This window comes from Bombus pyrosoma, linkage group LG10, assembly GCF_014825855.1.
Source record: "Bombus pyrosoma isolate SC7728 linkage group LG10, ASM1482585v1, whole genome shotgun sequence".
Classification (NCBI taxonomy): Eukaryota; Metazoa; Arthropoda; class Insecta; order Hymenoptera; family Apidae; genus Bombus; species Bombus pyrosoma.
The window spans coordinates 12631641-12650525 of record NC_057779.1 but is presented as its reverse complement, the minus strand read 5'-3'; the positions used below and the strand labels follow the sequence as shown (position 1 = coordinate 12650525).

Below are 18885 nucleotides of genomic sequence, written 5' to 3'. Positions count from 1 at the left end.
ACGGTCATGTTGACAAAATTTGAACTCTATTTGAAAATACAAGTATATATAGAATTTGCAAGTATTTATTACAAGGTAAATTAAATAATAATTAATATAACAATCGTTAAAAGTGGTCCTACTAAATACCACTAATTAACTAGCACCAATTAGATAGCACTAATTAAATAGCACTAATTAATGTCGCGGATGATCGTCTGTTTGGATACTTTCACAATTTCTGCAAAATACATAGTTGTATCAAATATCTTGCAACTTTTGTACACATTTTCAAAATCGCCCACAAATGTTAATTGCCACAATTGGGTATAATTACAGCGCTAATGAAATTTCAAAACGTACGTATTATGTCTGTACTTGTTAGGATAAAATATGGATAATGAAGATCCAATTAATAGTGGTAATAGAAACGATTTCTTAAAATAATGTTTAATTAAATAGTGAATCAGTTAAATGAATCAGTTGGATTGATTAGCAGTGAAGTTCCATTAGAGCCACTATGTTAGAGAAAGGCCTTTAATGGGCTTTGAAAAATCGATTAACGCGGGAAATAAAATTTGACGCAACCGCTAACGATTTAGAACAACTACGTTAAAATGTGCTGCAGTTAGGGGTTGAATAATGAAAAGAGGGAGAGCACACTACCTAGTCATCTGTTGAATAGGGCGGCAACAGTACCCAGGCACCCTTTTTCTCATTGCGTTAACGAACTGCCGATAAATTACTTTTCTCTGTATATTAATCGAGCTGCCGAAGGGTAGATAATACGTTAATGCATCCGTTAAAATCTTTTTTGAGAAAGCATTACTAAAGTTTATGTTTTATAACATCTGCTTCTCTTTCCACGTGAATTTTCCCACGTTCCTGTTAGAACAAAACAAGTAATACTTTTATTCAATTTCTTTTAGATTAAATATAATTATTTATGACCAGAAGAGAAATCTGTTCTACGCGTGTCTGTTAATTTATAACGAATTTAATTTAACAATTCGATTTTAACAAGGATCGTATACCGATTGAAGTTGTAAAAATACTTTCTAAGTATTTAAGTATTTAAATAAGTAGGTGAGTAACTAGTAGCTTAAATATTAAACTTTGAAGATACAAGATATGCTAAAACTAATAAACGTAAATATGTCGACGAATAAATTGTTAAATTAAATTAATTTGTGTCGATGATATTTTACGTATATCGGTTTTAAGTTACCTCTTGTGCGCTGTTTCACTTATAACGATATTTTATTTATAATTATAATATAGGAGGGGAAAATAGATTATTTGTGTTCAACAAATTGTATTTTAATAAATGTTGAAAATAATTAGACGAGACAACAGGAAATAATAAATATCGAATTCTTTAACAATTCTACAAACTTCTACGACTCTACTAATCCAGTTCATTAAGAATTGCTATAAACTTTTGCAGGTTACGTGAATATGTGTCGAGAATATCCTTAATCACAGATGTTTGTATTTTCATCGTTACTACAAACGTATAATTTCATTTATTAAGTCACTTCGTCGTAAATTAATATGTATTTATGAATTCCACATAAACTATATAATTCCTACGTTATTTTTGCAGTGTTCATACTTATAGCGTACTTATAGCTACAATCAGTACATTAATACATTAATAAGCACATACTAAGTATTTTTGAATTTGTTATAGTCAGTCTGTAACGAACTTTTTTTATAATCATAAAGTATATAGCAAATATGTAAATAATGAAATCGTGTAGCGCGTTGTGTAAGTAAAGAGCTATATGTTCGTATACTTTAATAATAAAGTTATATTTATCTATAGTTGAGTGCAGATTTAAATACTTTTACCGTTCAAGAAATTTAACGTTTCTTAGATACAGACAGATTAAGATAGTACCAGCACTTCGTAATCTCTAAATGGGATTTCCCTGCCTTCATAAGGTACGTACAATACTCCGTGGGTTCTATGTACCTGGAAAGAAAAATCTAATGTAACAGAGACACAAGTAAGTTGCAGCGAAAAGCAAAGAAATACGTAAAACTTGGAAGAAGAAAATGTGAAATCTTGCAGAAAATCTTGTCCGATATATGGAAACTATCTCAGGACGGCTTATATAACCCGATTATACTTATATTATATATTATATAATAAATCTGGAAGAAAGAATACATTTTATTTTGTTTGAGGACGCCTGATTGCTCGATAGAACAAAGTTAGAAAATTTGTCGAGTATGTGCGCACTCCCAGTGTCGATCGGCTTAGTATTAGCTGCAAGAATATTTGTGCAACGTGTTAAAACAGTAATAAAATACTGGGTAATAAGTTCGTTCAATTTTATCCGGTAATATACCTTTATGGGAAAGAAAAGATGCAAACATCTAAGTTGTTCTACGAAAGATTAGCTGTAGTGTAAGACGTTGCTTGGGAAATATAATTATTTACTTATTTATATAAATATTATTTAAGACACCAAATCGTCAGCCCTGTATATTAAAATAATAAAATAATTAACGCAAATAAACGATGTCACTAAACGTGACAGTAAATCAAAATACCGCAGAGTGTCGATTAATCCGACTTGACGTGAATCGAATCTACCTCGGACCGTCGAAAATTCGAATAATGCGTTAAAGTCCATGACTGTCGATAAGTCGTGCATTAAAATTGTGAAAAAAGCATTTTGATAATGTAATATTGTACAATTAATTATTTAATCAATTGTAAGTTTGATTAGTCGTTTTATCAATACCTGACTATTTCCACTCTCGCACTCTGCGTTAAACTTTCGAAAGAATGAAGTTACGACAAAGTTCGAAGCACCTCGGATAATACGGAACTTTGGTTAAACGGGACTTGAATAACCAAGACTTCACTGTATATTAAACTAAACGTCATCGATCATCCATGTTCGCCTGTGTGGAACTTGGAACCTATTACGTATATCCTTGCTATGGTCTCGCTATTTACGTGCCTATGGTCAAGTGTCGCGTGCGCTTTTGAGAGATAAGATAGATAAGACAGAGGAAATAGATATTAATGTGACTTGAGGAACAATAAATAACATATGCTCTAATCCTGCATCTCAATTATACTTGAGCCAATCTTGAAGTGAATCGGTTCGGTAGTTGAGGCGTGATCGAAGGAAAAGCGTAAAACATTTCAGAGAAATAGTATCTAGTACTCGACGTACAGACTCTTTTAAGATAAACACGAACAAACTTATTACTCGCCTATCATACATATAGTTGGCACGGTGTTATTAGTTGGATTCATTACGTAAGAAGATAGTAAAACTTATTACTAGTGCAAAGTATTCGAATAAATTCAACTATCGTTACACGCACGATCGAAACCCGAAGAGCCACAGGTATGTTATCTATTAATTATCGTGAAAGCTTCAAATGCAGAATATTCGAGGAAAGTTTCGTGTCTTAGTTTTTGACAAATTACGAAAGATGGAATCTTCGAATCGTTTAGGGTCAAATGCGACTAAATTCCGATGCTTCTGCCGAAATCTTTATCGCGCTCCAACTAACGGTTGGGACAGTTAATATTATCTCTGTCTTAACGTATAATCAGAAAAGGAGAATTTTCTACGACAGTTTATGATTTCTTATCGCGTCCAACCGGAAATATATATATATATATATTTGATTTAGATTTTCTATCTCGATTCTTTTTACCCATCGCTCGTTGCTCCTCCAAAACTTATCGACAAATAAAGTTGAAAATATAGATGTATGTTAACAGTCCGCAAGGTATAGAAAGTGCGTTTCGCTCGGACAATCAGCATTACACCTGACTGGCAAAGTCCGAAGAAATAGTCGAAGAGCAAACAAATGGTCCGCTGTCGTGTGAACGAAATTGTCCACCACTGGACGAGCAGACTCGATAATTATTATTTCTTTGGGAACTTATTCGTCTCACTTTTTTAAACAAAGTATCGGTATGGGGTCTTGCCAGCTCCTTCATCGATGGCGTCGACACGACGCGACAAACGGTACACGCGACCACTTGTGGTTGGAAATTATTATCGCGTGTGCTTTTCCGTGCGTTGGGGTTTCCCTGGCATCGATGAAACAGTTGCCAGCCGGTTCACACTGGCCGAAGATTTTTATATGCCTAACCTCGTATCGATGCCTCGCTGCCTATACGCCAACATACGTGAATATTTTCAACTTTATTCGTTAATAATTAATTGTTAGGGAATAACGAGTGACGGCTAAAACCTTGTGCAGGTTACTTACGAAGCGTCCCTTGTAATTGTTTGGTCGATGTTTCCACAAACTGCATTGAGATGTAAATAAAAAGTGAACTTACTTTTCCCACGCACGGTATGCCATTTTGAAAAGCACGGCCTACGTAAAGCATTTCTCCTTCCACCGTTTTCCCAGATTCGACCGCGTGTGGTGGAACGTGACCGTTACTCGCGTGGACCCAGTGGAATTCGGCGGGCATCAAAATCTATTACGAGAACAACAAGTATCTTACAACTATCTGCATAGTTTCGTAGGTTTAGAAATACGCTGTTTAGAGGGGATCGATAAAGGGGCACGATTGTCACCCTTCTAATATTTAATTCTTAATTCTTCACACTCGAACAAATGGCCTTAAATGAGACGCCTGGCATAATCGAATCGGCAGAAATGGATTTCGATAAATGTGATCCAGCGTATCACGTAGTAAATAAGGGGCACCTAACGTAGCACCACTTGCAAGTAAGTGGCTGCTTATTTATGCAAGCAAGTATATTCGAAGAGTGAAACGAATGTCACCGATCGATACCTAATGGCGATGAGTATACCGCGGATGTTTCTGCTATTTTCATCTACTAAATATTTCATCTACTAAATATCACGATAAATGCCTTCCTTTAAATATTTTATACATTTTTGCATATTATGTGCATTCTGCTTATTTGCAAATGAGTCACGTATTATGTACCTATCTGTAAAGTTTAACCAACATCGGCGTGTCATACTTGAGCGATGTTCCTTGCAAGTAAGCGTTTAATAAGTATTTAATATTGAACGTGAATATTCTACTCAAACTCAATCAATAAACAGATATGCAAGCGGATAGAAGTCCGTCGTTCGAAATAGGAATAATATCTCATTTAAATGTCGTTTAGTTTTACCTCGAAATCATGCTTCATGTGTTCACTGCCGTTGTGACAGACATAGGCAACGCCATGCTCTGGCTTCACCTTCGCAGGAAGCATATCACCATGATGCAAGGCACGTCCAACAACAAGATTCAAGCCATCCAAGTCCTTGCCGACACAGATCATTCCCGGTACGAAGTAGCGAGCACCCGTGAATCTAACCCATTTATATCCTGCAGAAGTAGTCGGTATCAGTGAACTTGAACGTGGAAACTATCTCTATAGATAGAAATCGGGTTGTTAGCAACGACATTCTCGATCGAATATCCCACAGGTCGCGAACTTGGTTGGTTAGACCAGTCTTGTGAATCACGTTGAATTTATCTATTGCCAATTCCAGGGTACAAATTCCAGTAATCAATGGTTATTGATTCGTTACACTACAGTAGCTCACGAAAATGTTCTTACACTTGTCGACACCGTTTATCTTGGAAGTTAGCGCAGCAGTAAATTAGATTCGATTCGATGGTGTCGTTGGTGTTGCAATATTCACAGGGTTCGGGATTCTCTTTTTGATAAGGTCCGAATGTGTAATGTTATAGTGACCCGTGCCGAGTCTGCTTCTTCGCGTCTGTTCCTTTTTGCCGAGGTCGTAGCGAGGTTTATTTGTGTACGTTTACGTTTCTACCGGATTTATTTATTTAAGAAGGTGTTGTGAACAAAAGCGTTCGAACCGAAAATTATCCACAATATCGCCGAGTCTCAGCGTTAAGTGGGATCATCTCTTACGCTCATTATATGCTGGAGCTGACTATTCGCGCTGTATACTACTTTTTTTTAGTACATACGAGTATCGCAGTGAATACTAGATTGTCGCAAAAGCTTCTTTCATTTTATGAGGAAATAAGAAATCTTTTGGGACAACCTAATGTCTTGTAACTTGTATATGCGTGATTCTGCAGAAATGGAAATTATTTCGCAGCGATGTTGCCCGCAAACTTTATCATTTAACTTACGAATGACATATAACAAGCTTCAGGTATGACACAGGACACGCTAATATTGCTAGAATTTGGCTAATATTGCTAGAATAAATAGCTGTCTGTGATTTCATTTGTATATTTTTAAGTCCTCTTTGCAAGGACTGAGAAGGTATCCAGAAGGCTGATAGTCCAATAAAAGTCTCACGTAACATATTTGAAAGAAACATATTTGAAACCTTTTACTTAAAGAAGCAAATATCTTCTCACGCTTTTTATCACGAAGCGGATTAGTTGGAAGATAATTAGTCTTCCCAAGGATTATCGCTATTCAATTCTTATATTAAAAAGAAAGTTAAACGCCACTGTTACAGTTACGTTTTAGCAAATAGAGCTCAGTAAAAATAATAAACCTGAAACATAATACGAACCGTGATGTTGAAAAGTTGGTGGAATGGAATGTATGAATGTCCTACAAGAACGTATAAATGTATCGATCCCAAAATGCCTGTTAAAACCTGTTAAAATAAATATCATTCTTTCAGAAATTACTTCACAGAGGTATAAAAGTGACGACAAATGTCGTAAATCTTATTTATCGATATAAACGAAGTCGATCGAAGTAAAAATAAACGATATGAATAATAAATATGACTACTGTAAAATATATACAAAAAGAAAGAAAAATTAGTACATAACTTCAAATTCATTCACCGATCATGGGTTGCAAAGTAAAGTTCGCAACTGTGATTGACGTAGCAGAGGACTGAGAATTTCATGTGCAAGAGATAATCTCTGGATATAAATAAGTTAAATTGATATTCCTTCGTAATTTTCCTATGAAGTTTCAGTTACTATCTTTCTCCGTCATACAAATATACTATAATTTAACGTTTTCAGCCGTTTGCAGTCGGAAGCGTTGCTCTGTAACTGCATAGTTATTTAAATAGACGACACCGGCAGGCCCGGCAAACGACATCAATTGCTAGCCGAAACCAACGTCCCTAAGTTTGTATCAACATAGCGAGGAGGATCGAGGAAGATAGGCGTTTCAGAAATTGCTCGGGCTTATCAGTCGGGATAAAAAAGAGATATCTCGAATGATACGTGACGCTCGATGACTGAGCAGTGCAACTGCATTCGATCGTCCGTAAAAAGATACATACTGACGTGTCCATAATGATGAAACCTTTTTATTTCTGATTTCTTTGAAGTTAAACTTCCACCGACGTATTTGTAAGACGTTTTTAATTAAAATGAGACTAAACGTAATGTAGTTTAAATCGCATTTACATGTATATTGGACTGGACATTGAACTTATCAGAAAAAGAAAGTCCAGTCACACTGAACATAGGACCGCAAAGGGTTCAGAGTGCTAAAAAGTGAATACTGCAAAAAATTCCCACTTCCAGTAGAATCACTCGTATATATTTTCAGATCGGGTTCGAACTTTGCCAATATAATCTTAGCGATCGCATCTCTAATGAACGTCAGTGTTTTATATAGCATAAACAGTGTACACGTAGGAGTTTTCTAATGTATGTCAAGTATACAAATATTTTTGCAAGAAACTGTAAGTATGTGTGTAAAGGAAATGAAGTACAGGGTGATTGTAAAATGTCGATTCGAGATCCGTTTTCCGAAGCACTTTGCACAATCTACTTATCGAATCAAACAAAATCGTTTTCTCAGTATGAGTTACGTTTTTCCAGAATACAAATTTTTGTGCCAATTTTATGGGTAAAAACTTTATCAGTATGATAAAGAAGGCATATATAGCGATAAATTTAATCGACGGATAGATGACGAATCGGTTAAGCGACAAGTTGATCGTTTAGCCAGAAAGTCGATACGAATTTGTTAACATTATACAGATGCTGAGATTAGAAAGATTCAAACGGCTTTACATACAAGGCGATCCGTAATTCGTGGTAAAAATTGAAACACGGAGATTCTATGGCTGTAAATAAGACGAAAATCAAGAATAACAAAATTGCAATGGACGCTTGGTTTTTTTGAGAAAATCGAATTTGAAAATTTGCGAGGAAATAGACAAATCTAAGCTGGACGGTTGAAAACGAAGGATCAGATGTTTACGTGTATGGCCCTGCAACGGAGAAAATAGAATTGGGCAAATTTTTAAATTTGATTTCCTCAAAAATGTGACTTTAGAGAAAAAGATTTTGTTCTACGCTTTTGTAATCAATATCTTGCACATTTTCCAAATCGATTTTCTCGAAAACGAAGTCTCCGATGCACTTTTGTTATGAATTGCGAATCATACTGCATATTCACAAAATTAAAGTAATTATTTGAACAGTTATGTATTTATCATAGCCATTTTATCATCTGTTATATCGTGCGCACGAAATGCATAGAATTCGTAAGATACACAACAAATGGGCATCGATCTAAATATATTAGAGAAAATAAAATTATATTTCAAATAGGTACTTACCATGGCCTTGCATCCTGACTTTAGTAACAGAACTTCCGTAAAACACAGAATTTTCTTCAATCGCGCGAACGCTTACGGTTGCGAACAGACACTTTGCAATATGTTTAACGTTATGGGTGTGGACGTAATCTCATCCTCTTTTAAACGGAACTATCTTATCGTAAATGTGATACGAGCAGTGTTTATGATATAAACACCGATCAGCGATTATGTTTCCAAGAAATATTTTAAGGAGATGTTTTTATAGATATTTTGCTTTTCAAGCCTTTAAATTACCAAGAAAAATTTTTTTCAAGAAAGGAAAAGAAGATAAAAACTGAAGAGGTCTTTTAATATATTTTGCAGTAGAAATGCGTTGAAGCTTTTTCTATAATTACGTGGAGCTTTTTCCAATATACATATACACCTTCATATAAATTTGCCAATGTGACGTTATATCGGTAAAATTTGTTTACTACGATTGGAATATTAACTTTGAATTGTTTCGTGTAAATATTTTATGCTGCAGTTAATTTTATTTTATTTTATGAAAAATAAAATTTATAGCAGTACGTGAGTATATCGATGGTACTGGGTTCGCTTTTTAAAATGTTGCGTTATATTCGTTATTAATTAACATTGGCGTGTCCTGCCATGTTCTGTACGGAAAAGCCAAGTGTGTCGAATTACGTCCCTTTTGAAACCATTCGATTTCTACCTGCAACATTCTCTAATATTACCAAAAATAAGCGAGATGTTCCAGGTGATAAAGTTAGGTGGGCCATCTTTAGATGAAACCCATACATAAGAAGTTTTCAATACTTTGGCGAGAGTGTTCGAACACCTTCGTCACTGTATGTGAACTATACAGTGTGTGCTAATTGATCCAAAAGATATATCGTATTACATAATTACATGCTATGTAATTACGAGATATTTACATAAATTTATAAAGACAAATAAAGGAACAGAATCTAAGCGGAAAGCTTTCCTTGCTACGTATTATCACATAATAGGTGCTTTGAAATCGCCAAGTGGTTATACGTTTCATATCAGAGTCTAGAATCGTTGTACGATACAGAGATCATCATATTGAGAAAGAAGGATAAACTTTCTCATCGATTGATCAGGAAGCGAGCAATTCGCTATGTTTATCGACCAACTAGAGAAAAACGCACGTCACTTAAGCGTATCTTACGTACGTACAGCCGTCTTCTACGAGTTCTCGTGTTACGTGCCCGTAAGTCATGTCCAAAGCCAACGCGAGTAAAGTACTTGTATAGTACGTATATTCAGTGTTCGGGTATTAACGTCAGGTGGAAACGAGCTCGAAGCTGCTTATTGCATAACGAGAAAAAATATAACTGTCGCATTTCTCCGTGGAAAGGAAGCATCCTATAAATACGAGCATCCATCGGCTGCTTGCAAAACATCTGCGCAAAAGGGCATTTAATCGTTCAATCCGAGTGATATTTCTGTAACTGACAATGAGTGCTTGTCGAAGCAAGACAACTTACTTTTATTCATTATTATTATTTATTGTTTAAGACAACCTTTTAGTTACACGAATTTTAAGAACATCACGCCATGATATTGTTAGAATAGAATTTATACATATGTGTACATGGTGTCCCGCGACTCGTTGGAAATCGATCGATATAGTGAAATAGAGTGCTATTGTCACGTCGGAGACACAAGAAATCACTAAACCGATAGATCGCCGGTGATCTCCTCGCGTCGCAGTTCGAACGTTTCACGAGTAAGATGAAGAAATTGAACTTTATATACGGTATATAGAATTTATTGTGCGAATCCAACAGAGTGATGGTTCAAAGTGTTACAACAGAAAGGCATCGAGTGCTAATTTGGGAGGGTTTCTATACCGAGGTTTTAGTCCCTCTGGTGCGGTTATTGTCGGCTGTATGTCAGAGATTATTATTGTTATTGTTTCGATAGCTGTGGCACGCAGGATGTTTAGTCTACCCTATTACTGCTTCTGAGCGTGTGACCTTCTTGAGCATGTCACACTATCAACCTAAATTTAAATCAATACGATACAGTGTATTTTAGAACTAAATCGCTAGCTCGCGGCTCATAGCCGGAATGAATATTTCTGAGAAATTTGAGAAGATTTTTGCAATGTATTGTACGATTTAGACATGCCTGAATCTCATTTGGAAGAGCAAATTTAATTTCGTATTGGGAAACGTTGCTGCAATTAAGAAGATGATCTACAAACAGAATTCAGTTACAACGATTGCGCTTATTTGCTTCATTTTTAGTTATAAGATGAACGTATGTTGGTTTAGTGCGTCCAAGTCTGGTGAGAAAAACTCGATCTTTCCTATTAGAAGCAAGTGCTGGTTTTATATCAGATACCTATATTTGTACGATGAAAACTATTCAAACAGTACATCTTCTTCAAATAGTAATTGAAAATATTAACTCCTTTATTTGAATTTATTTTTGTGTTTTGTATCTAACGCGAATGTGATATTCAATCGTTACAAGAAATTGAATAAATGTACAATAAATCTTTGTTCTACTGTTCGACAAAAATCCTATAACATTTTGATTTACAATCCGTTACTTCTTTGTCTAAAATTAATTACATACAATATTTGTGTTTTTAGTGTTAATGTGATAGTCATAAAAAATGTTGTGTCCATAAATTGAACGAAGCGAGTTTCTCGATATGAAACAGAACATTTTGTTTTAAATAAACATTAACAAATAGAACATTACTAACGATTATGTCGGATTTTATGTTATTATGAAATGAAGCAATAATTGCTAAAGCTGATAGTCAATGGTAACAGTAAATGTGATTACGCAGGAGCCGTTCTATTCATTCAATGAGACGTATAATAGCGGAAAATTTTGGCTATTCGAAAGAAACATCTCGTAGTTCGTGACTAATCGTTTGAAAATTATTCCGATCAATGATTCCGTTTAACGATAATCCAGATTAATTGCATAATCTGCAGCACTTCAACAGCCGACATCACGAGATAATTTTGCTTGTCTCTCCGTATGGAAATCGACATGATTAACGGAATATTACATACCTCATCCCTTAGAAAGCTAACGCGATATAAAACTACTAAAAATGACCTCACTAACCGAAAGGATCTTTTTTCTCTCTATCGTTTTTTCAACTCCTAAGATCGATAATTTCGTTGGAATCGAGAATTTCATCGGTTGATAGATTTTATTCAACTTTTATCATCCGCTGATCCTTTCTCGTTTTTAATACAAAATTAGAATATTTGAGATTTAAACGAACAGAAACTATTATCTCATTTTGGATTTCATTGTATTTTATTCCCCTGCAGAAAGAAAGAAAAACGGAAACCTGAAATTTATGGGGTATTTAATAAAAGCACAGAGACAGCGCGTACGTATGGTATATGTGTACGAAGCTATTATAATTTTTATATTGGAGGATTTTACGTACCAAGTACTGGCCTACGAAAGATTTAAATATTGAGTAAATGCACCTTAAACAGTTACATACATGGAATGTTAAAAGCGTCGAGAAAAAAGTATTTATCAAGAGGATTAAGAAATGCTTAATCAACACAGAATCTAAAAGCAACGCGTTTGTTATTTATTTATCGTTCGATATGTCAGTGAGTCTTTTCACACGTTCGACACATTGAATGGTGGACAATATATGACTGATTAATTTCAAAGTCACACCATTCTGCAACGATGCATTATCTTTTGCTCCGCCTTAGCAATCGTCTTACGGATACATGGCAAAATAATCACGAAGCGATACACGGCCGAACAGCGAGTACAGAATGCTTAAAACATTTTACCAAAGTAATACCATCCAACAGTTCTAGAAAAAATGCAACTAAATAATTAACTACATACGCATTATACATTATGTATATAGCGTATCAATGAAATGAAATTGGTACGTAGTGTATCTGAAAATGGTGCGTACCTTCAAGAGCTTCTTGTAAATGGCATGCTAAAGTATGTCAAAGCGTTCTTTGTGCAGACACATATTTAACATCTTTAAATATTCAGCCATGATTGAAAACAGTATGTTGATCGAATATTTTATATCTAATTTTCTACTCGATTATCCATTAAGTGATCAGTTTATTGGAATAATTATGGGAGCACTTTCTAATGAAACAAAAATGGACCACGTCAGAGTTTCAAGCGTTGCATGATTTCACTTTTCTTATACCATTTGTTAAATTAAAGGGAACGAGAGATACATTCATTACGAACAAACTCATTATGCAATGAATTAACCGCGTGTAATCTGATAAATGAAACGCTAATTTGCCAAATCAGTTAACTCCATTTACCAAGTCGGTCGCGGAAAAGGAAGTAGAGCAGATTAATGAAATTATATAAGATGAACATCGCTCAACCGGCACTAAATTTTAAAAATTTCAGAAAGTGAAATTCTGACCAATTCGGTCTACGAACGGCTCGAACGACAACGATTCACCAGTTTCGTGAAGATGCACGGAATCTGAACGAAAGTGACATTAGTGAGAAACGCATTTATCGAAATATATATCACGATTTACATGTAATTTACGGTTGAGGCTAAATGCTTTGTTTCGTAAGCATTCTTTGAAGAATTTCACGATTCAACCTATTTCGTATCATATCAATTTCATTGTGATATGTCGATAATATTTCTCCTTCAGCTGGCGTTCTGATATCTCACCAAACGCGAGAGACGATTATCGTACGCAGAAGGTGTTGCCTCGCCCCATGTTTTGCACAACCCGATACAACGTTCTTGATTAAATTGGTCGAACGTGTTTCGTGCTCGATTTCTTTTCATGCCGCAACGTATAATACAGTGGCTAACAAAGACCACTCTTTTTACGCACATATTTGAAATTTCGTTACCTGTGTAACACGACACGACGACTATCGCGATTATATTTGTAAAATGGGAACCGCATTTGGCAATTACGCGCATAGGGTGTCTCATTTTCATCGATCCACACAAATATCTGCTAAACTATACTCTGTTGGAAAAAATATTTCAAATGAAACTTACATTGGCTCAAGATGGATATCTCGCGATGATCATAAATCTTATCTTCGAAATTTCAAAATGGCAGTAAAGTAAAAGTTGTTAGTCAGTATTGTTTAAAATGAAGTTCAAACAATGTATCGTTTAACTTGAAATCTCTCTGAAAGATTCATATACGATGGAGAAATTGAATCGATAGAGAATTTGCCTCCCTAAAACACTTAATTTTTATTATCTTTGACATTGGTATAAATGTGACGTGAAATGAGAAAGGGGACCTAGTGCTCGGAAAAAAGTTTTTGGGGAACAGCTGTTTAAAGCTTACGTCATTTTGTTCTCATTTTCTTCCTTTGTAAATGTATCCTAATTATCGTGTTATTTTTAATACCTCTTATTAATATTAATATTAACTCTGGGTCCTTTTTCTCACTCTACGTCGCAAATACATCGTAGGAAGAATTGATCTGATTTCAATAATATATGAAAATAGCAAATTTGTCACGAAAAATAACGTAATAGGGTTGAGCTGACAATTTGCTAGCGATACATTTGTGTTCGCATATGAACGATACGAATGACGGTTGTGACATTTTGCGAACTTGCTTGTAATACGTCGTTAGATGAAAGTTTATATTATATGAAGAGAGAAAGTAAAGAAGGAAGACTTAATAATGTCCAGAAGGACACTACGGCGCCATTATCTTTAAGAGCATATTTCCTCTAAAGTGCCAGGAATCGTCGTATAGTGGCACAATACTGCTGAGCAAAGAAGAGGATGAACAGAGGAAGCGAGCAGGCAAAGTCTTCCACCACGAGAAGATAAAAGTGACCGCCCTTGTCCTCCGTTCTTTCCCTTTTCTCCGATGCTTAAGAAATGTTACGCCCACCACTGAAAGTAACGTGTCACTTTACGAGGATGTTTCAGTCGAAATTGAAATCCTCTATAGCGCACCAATTTCCATGATGCTTCCATGCATGATGCATTTCCATGATGAACATTCCGCTTTTGAATTATTGCTAAATTATTGTTAAACTGAACAATAATTTCAAATCTTTGTTATAATTTTCTTATTACCTTATAGCACGTCTATTGAGATTGAAATCACCTATAATCTATAGGTATATTTGGATTACTATGAACATCCTGATGTCTTCTTCGCGATACTTTAATTCTATCGGTCGTAATGCGAAATTATTCCCGTTTTTAAGAGCATTTCCTGTCAATCGAAAGTAATCGAAGTAAGAATCAAAGTCTGACCAATCTTTACAGCAGATTAGGCAGCTTGGGCAGCATTGCGACAAACGTACAAATAGCATTGGAATGAAAAGTGTACTTACCCTTGCTGTGCATGGTGCGTCATCCACATTGACTCGACCGACGAAAAGATTCTGTCCTGAAAACGTTGAACTTTAATTAATTTATCTTTAACGTGTCTCGAAATCCTCGAAATCGGGCAGGATGCGCTTTATCGACGTAAAAAACAAGCAGCTAGCTTTAAATGCTTTTCAATATTGTCATAATATCGTTTAAATGTTATTTGCACAAATACTAATAGATAATTTTCGGTTACGCTTCTGCAAGTAGCATATAACAAGAAACTTGCCATCTTTGTCCCTGTCGACGTCGAGTACTCGGTTTTCGAAAGGAGAATCTCTCGTGAACCGAACCCATTGATATCTCGTAATAGAATGGAAATGACCTGATCGATATTTCGGCCCCATCTTCTTTTGGCTGTTTCACCGCTTTTCGGTTTAGTTAATACAACTAGTTGATCGAACGGTTTCATACGTTCACAGTGACTTACGAAAGTATTCGTACACTCCTAGAAACTTTTTATGTATACAGGGTGAGTCAGAACACGTGGCAAGGGGAGAGGCTGATTCAGCATACTAAAATAAGAAGAATTCATAGAAACATGTGCTCGATATGACCTTGTTTTCGAGTGACTGCTTACTTTGTGATGCTAGACGATACTTAGATCAACGATTTCCAATGGTAAATGGACGAGTCGACCTTATTTCCTGACCGGCTGATTGTTAGTAACGATGAATTAAGAATCTCTCGTTTATGAAAAGTTAGATGACAATGTCGAAACTCTTCGTCAATGCGAGGACAAAAGTCGGCAAAAGAATAGTTCGCGTAACCTGTTCCAACAAGTTCGACGATCTTCATCACTCTTCTATGTAAATTGTGCTCGACCGGTTCGAGCAATTTCTCGGGAGGAAGATTCGGAAACAACTATTACGATATAAAAGAAACTGATACTCGAAAACGTGACCAGATCGGGCATTTTTGGTATTAAATATCAAGGTGCTAATTTCAATTACAAAATATTTCATGTTACCATACTGTTGATAAAATTAATAAAAAGAGATGAAACAAAACTAAGAAGAAGAAACGAAGCGAGATAGTAGAAGGATGAAATATAAAATTAAAATTTCTAGGAAATTAAAATGTACATATTTCATTAAACGATCTTCGTATCAATACCTTTCCTCGCGTTTAATTATTAGTTGGCATTTCCATGTTCAGTAGGCGTTTATATTCGTTGGCGTGTGACTGACGCAAATTATTCTTCGGTACTCTCATTCTGTCAACTGCTCGTGACAGTAATTTTCATGCGTGAATACAACATAATTGTAATATTATACATGGTACGTATTATCTAGACCAGAAGTGAAAATGGTATATTTGTGATTCTTCGCCTTTCAATCCTGTTATTATCTACAATGTTGCGCTTTCTCCGACGTTTCGCGAACATTTCACTTCGCTTCCTCAAAGCAGACGTAAATTATTTTCTTTTCAAGTTAGCATTGGGGTTAGAATCTAAAAGACTTTTTAGATCTGCCTGGAGCAAGCGAACTCGAATGTTTACGAAACGTTGACAATAACACGAATGAAACCCGAAGAATCACAAGTACGTCATTTATTCATTGTGAAAATTAAAAATGTAAAAATCCTGAATTTTGTTGCATAAGTTTCACCTGTATAGAAAGAAATGTATACAATGTTCGTCATCATCTTCTTCTGTCTGTCTTCCTGATTTTGTATTATTTCCATTATGGCACGCTGGTCTGCCGCAGTAGCTTTTCCGTACATTTCGAAATATGTAGTAGATATATATATATATATGTTATGTTTAACGAAAAAGTTAATAATACAAATGCAATTAGAGTTCTCGTTGAATGAATATTATAATAAACGCACGAGATCCGACATGATAACAGGACAGTACAAATAGCAAGAGAAAATCAATAAATGTAGATATGTTGGCAACAATTTAATATTTGTCCAGATTCTCTTTTATATTATGTCTGGCAATTATCATCGTTACATAATACTATGTGATAAGCATCTTTTATCAGCAGGAAGAACGAAGCTTCTTCCATCGTGGAAAATACTTATTGTCTGTCTTTTTTATAAGCATCGAATAAATTGTTAGTCATATAATTTTGATTTGCTAGAAAATTTGATACGATAAGAACAGCAATAATATTCACGTACATTAGTATAGCACATTAAATACATCTCTCAAATTTTCAAACTCGATTTTCTTAAAAACGAAACGTCATATGGAAAAATGTTATTCTATATTCTTTCTTAGAATCATTCATGGATCCAATTGTACCATCAATTACGGGCCAGCTCGTATACACGTGACAAAAGGTACAAAACATTCTCAAATATTACGTATTAACGAATATGCCGAAAAGAACGTTAGCTCCGCTCTTTCTCTTTGATATGTTGAGATATACGTATTTGCTGTTGAGTATCATGCCATATATCGATGAGCATATATCTCTATCAATTGACGACGCAAATACAAACTGAGAGACCATCTTTCTCGGTTGCGATGCGAAGGTGGTCGATATTCTGGTGGAATGACACTGTATTAGGTAGAACTGGACGTTACACGAATTTTCATGTTGATTTCTTGGTGAAATTTTGTAATAAAGCCTGTACTTAAAAATTGGTTCTACCCATTTATCATCATCTATGTGAAAATTATTCAGGAACGAACGCAATAGAGAGCGAACAATAATTGCTTGACGACAAACAGACGTCGCGCCGCGCCGTGTCGTTGAAGAAGTGGCGAGGCTTCTCGTTTAACGCCATGACGAATGATGATAATTGCTGGCATTGTTGCTGGTCAAATTGTATCGTGTGTGGTATTCTGGGAAATAGTGGACAGCGGAAAAGAGCAGCCAGCAACGAAGGAAACTGATTCAGAAAGAACGAAACGAAAAGAAAAGAGAGGGGCGGTGCTCATGAATAAGGTCGTGACCACTTGAGAAAGAGGCGGCAGCCGGACGATCGCAAGATGCTGCATAAATGTACTTTTTAATGACATTATCATACGGGTTGTCGGTTCTTCCTATTCAGCTTCTTCTCGTTCCATCTTTTATTATCTATTCTAAAACGATGCTTCCTTCGATAAATAGCTTATTTCAATAATTACTTCAGTAAAATATATTATTTATTCCATATCGTTCACTGCTTTCCTAGTTCTTCTTCGTTTCAAATGAAAATCGCGATCGATGGGGAAATAAAATTGCATTGAAAATTCGTAACAAGAATTTCTATTTTTTTTTTTTTTTTTTTTTTTTTTTTTTTTTTTTTTTTTTTTTTTTTTTTTTTTTTTTTTTTTTTTTTTTTTTTTTTTTTTTTTTTTTTTAGATTTATTCGTTATGTAGTCGTAGTACAGGAAACTTTTATCGTGAATATATTGAAGATTACAATGTTCTTCTTACGATGATTGTTGCAATCGAAAGTGCCTTTGTTCGAATTTGAATATCAATTTCCATGGAAATTAATATTTTCGAGAATACAATTAGGAAAACAGAATCTCTGTAGAAAATTGTTTTACCTACTAAAATTCTGAGTATTATGGCGCTTATTGTTAGAAAGTATTACTTAGAAAGTATACTACTATAATACTTCCTATAAAAAGAACTATACTTTGGACATTTTCTATATTCTTCCTTATTCAGTGCAATTTCGCACTTTCAAATTTCCTATAAACGTATAAAAATCCGCAGTCTAATTACTATCTTTCATTTAGGCGCAACTAAAAGTAAGCAACGAAAAGAAATAATGTAGGAAGTTTCTCGAAATTTATGAGAAATATATTACTGCTGCAAATGACGCACCTTCAACGTCTAATTGTCTTCTCTTTATCTTATCATAGCCGGCACGGCTATGAAATTATGAACTCTTTATTCGCAACTACGTATTTTGTGAAACTCGCTGTTTAATATTAGATGATTATATTCTTACTATTTTAATTACAATTTCCAAGCTATTTGTCTACAATGTAAATTTGCTTTTATTCAAGATTAATATTCAAGTACACTCG

General features: G+C 35.0%; 1 protein-coding gene across 2 annotated transcripts; it reads right to left on the bottom strand.

Moving 5' to 3' along the window:
• Positions 1–1451: 1451 nt before the first annotated feature.
• Positions 1452–8647, bottom strand: LOC122571615. Of its 2 annotated transcripts, XM_043735582.1 has the most exons (5): positions 8530–8646; positions 6502–6588; positions 5124–5323; positions 4307–4450; positions 1452–1957 (listed from the first exon to the last, which is right to left on the bottom strand). In XM_043735582.1, the coding sequence occupies exons 1-5, from the start codon at positions 8540–8542 to the stop codon at positions 1871–1873; spliced, it is 531 nt and encodes a 176-aa protein (XP_043591517.1). In that variant the 5' UTR covers positions 8543–8646; the 3' UTR covers positions 1452–1870. The 2 variants fall into 2 exon arrangements, with proteins under 2 accessions (XP_043591517.1, XP_043591518.1); XM_043735583.1 differs by lacking the exon at positions 6502–6588 and having other exon boundaries at positions 8530–8647.
• Between the last annotated feature and the right edge of the window lie 10238 nt (positions 8648–18885).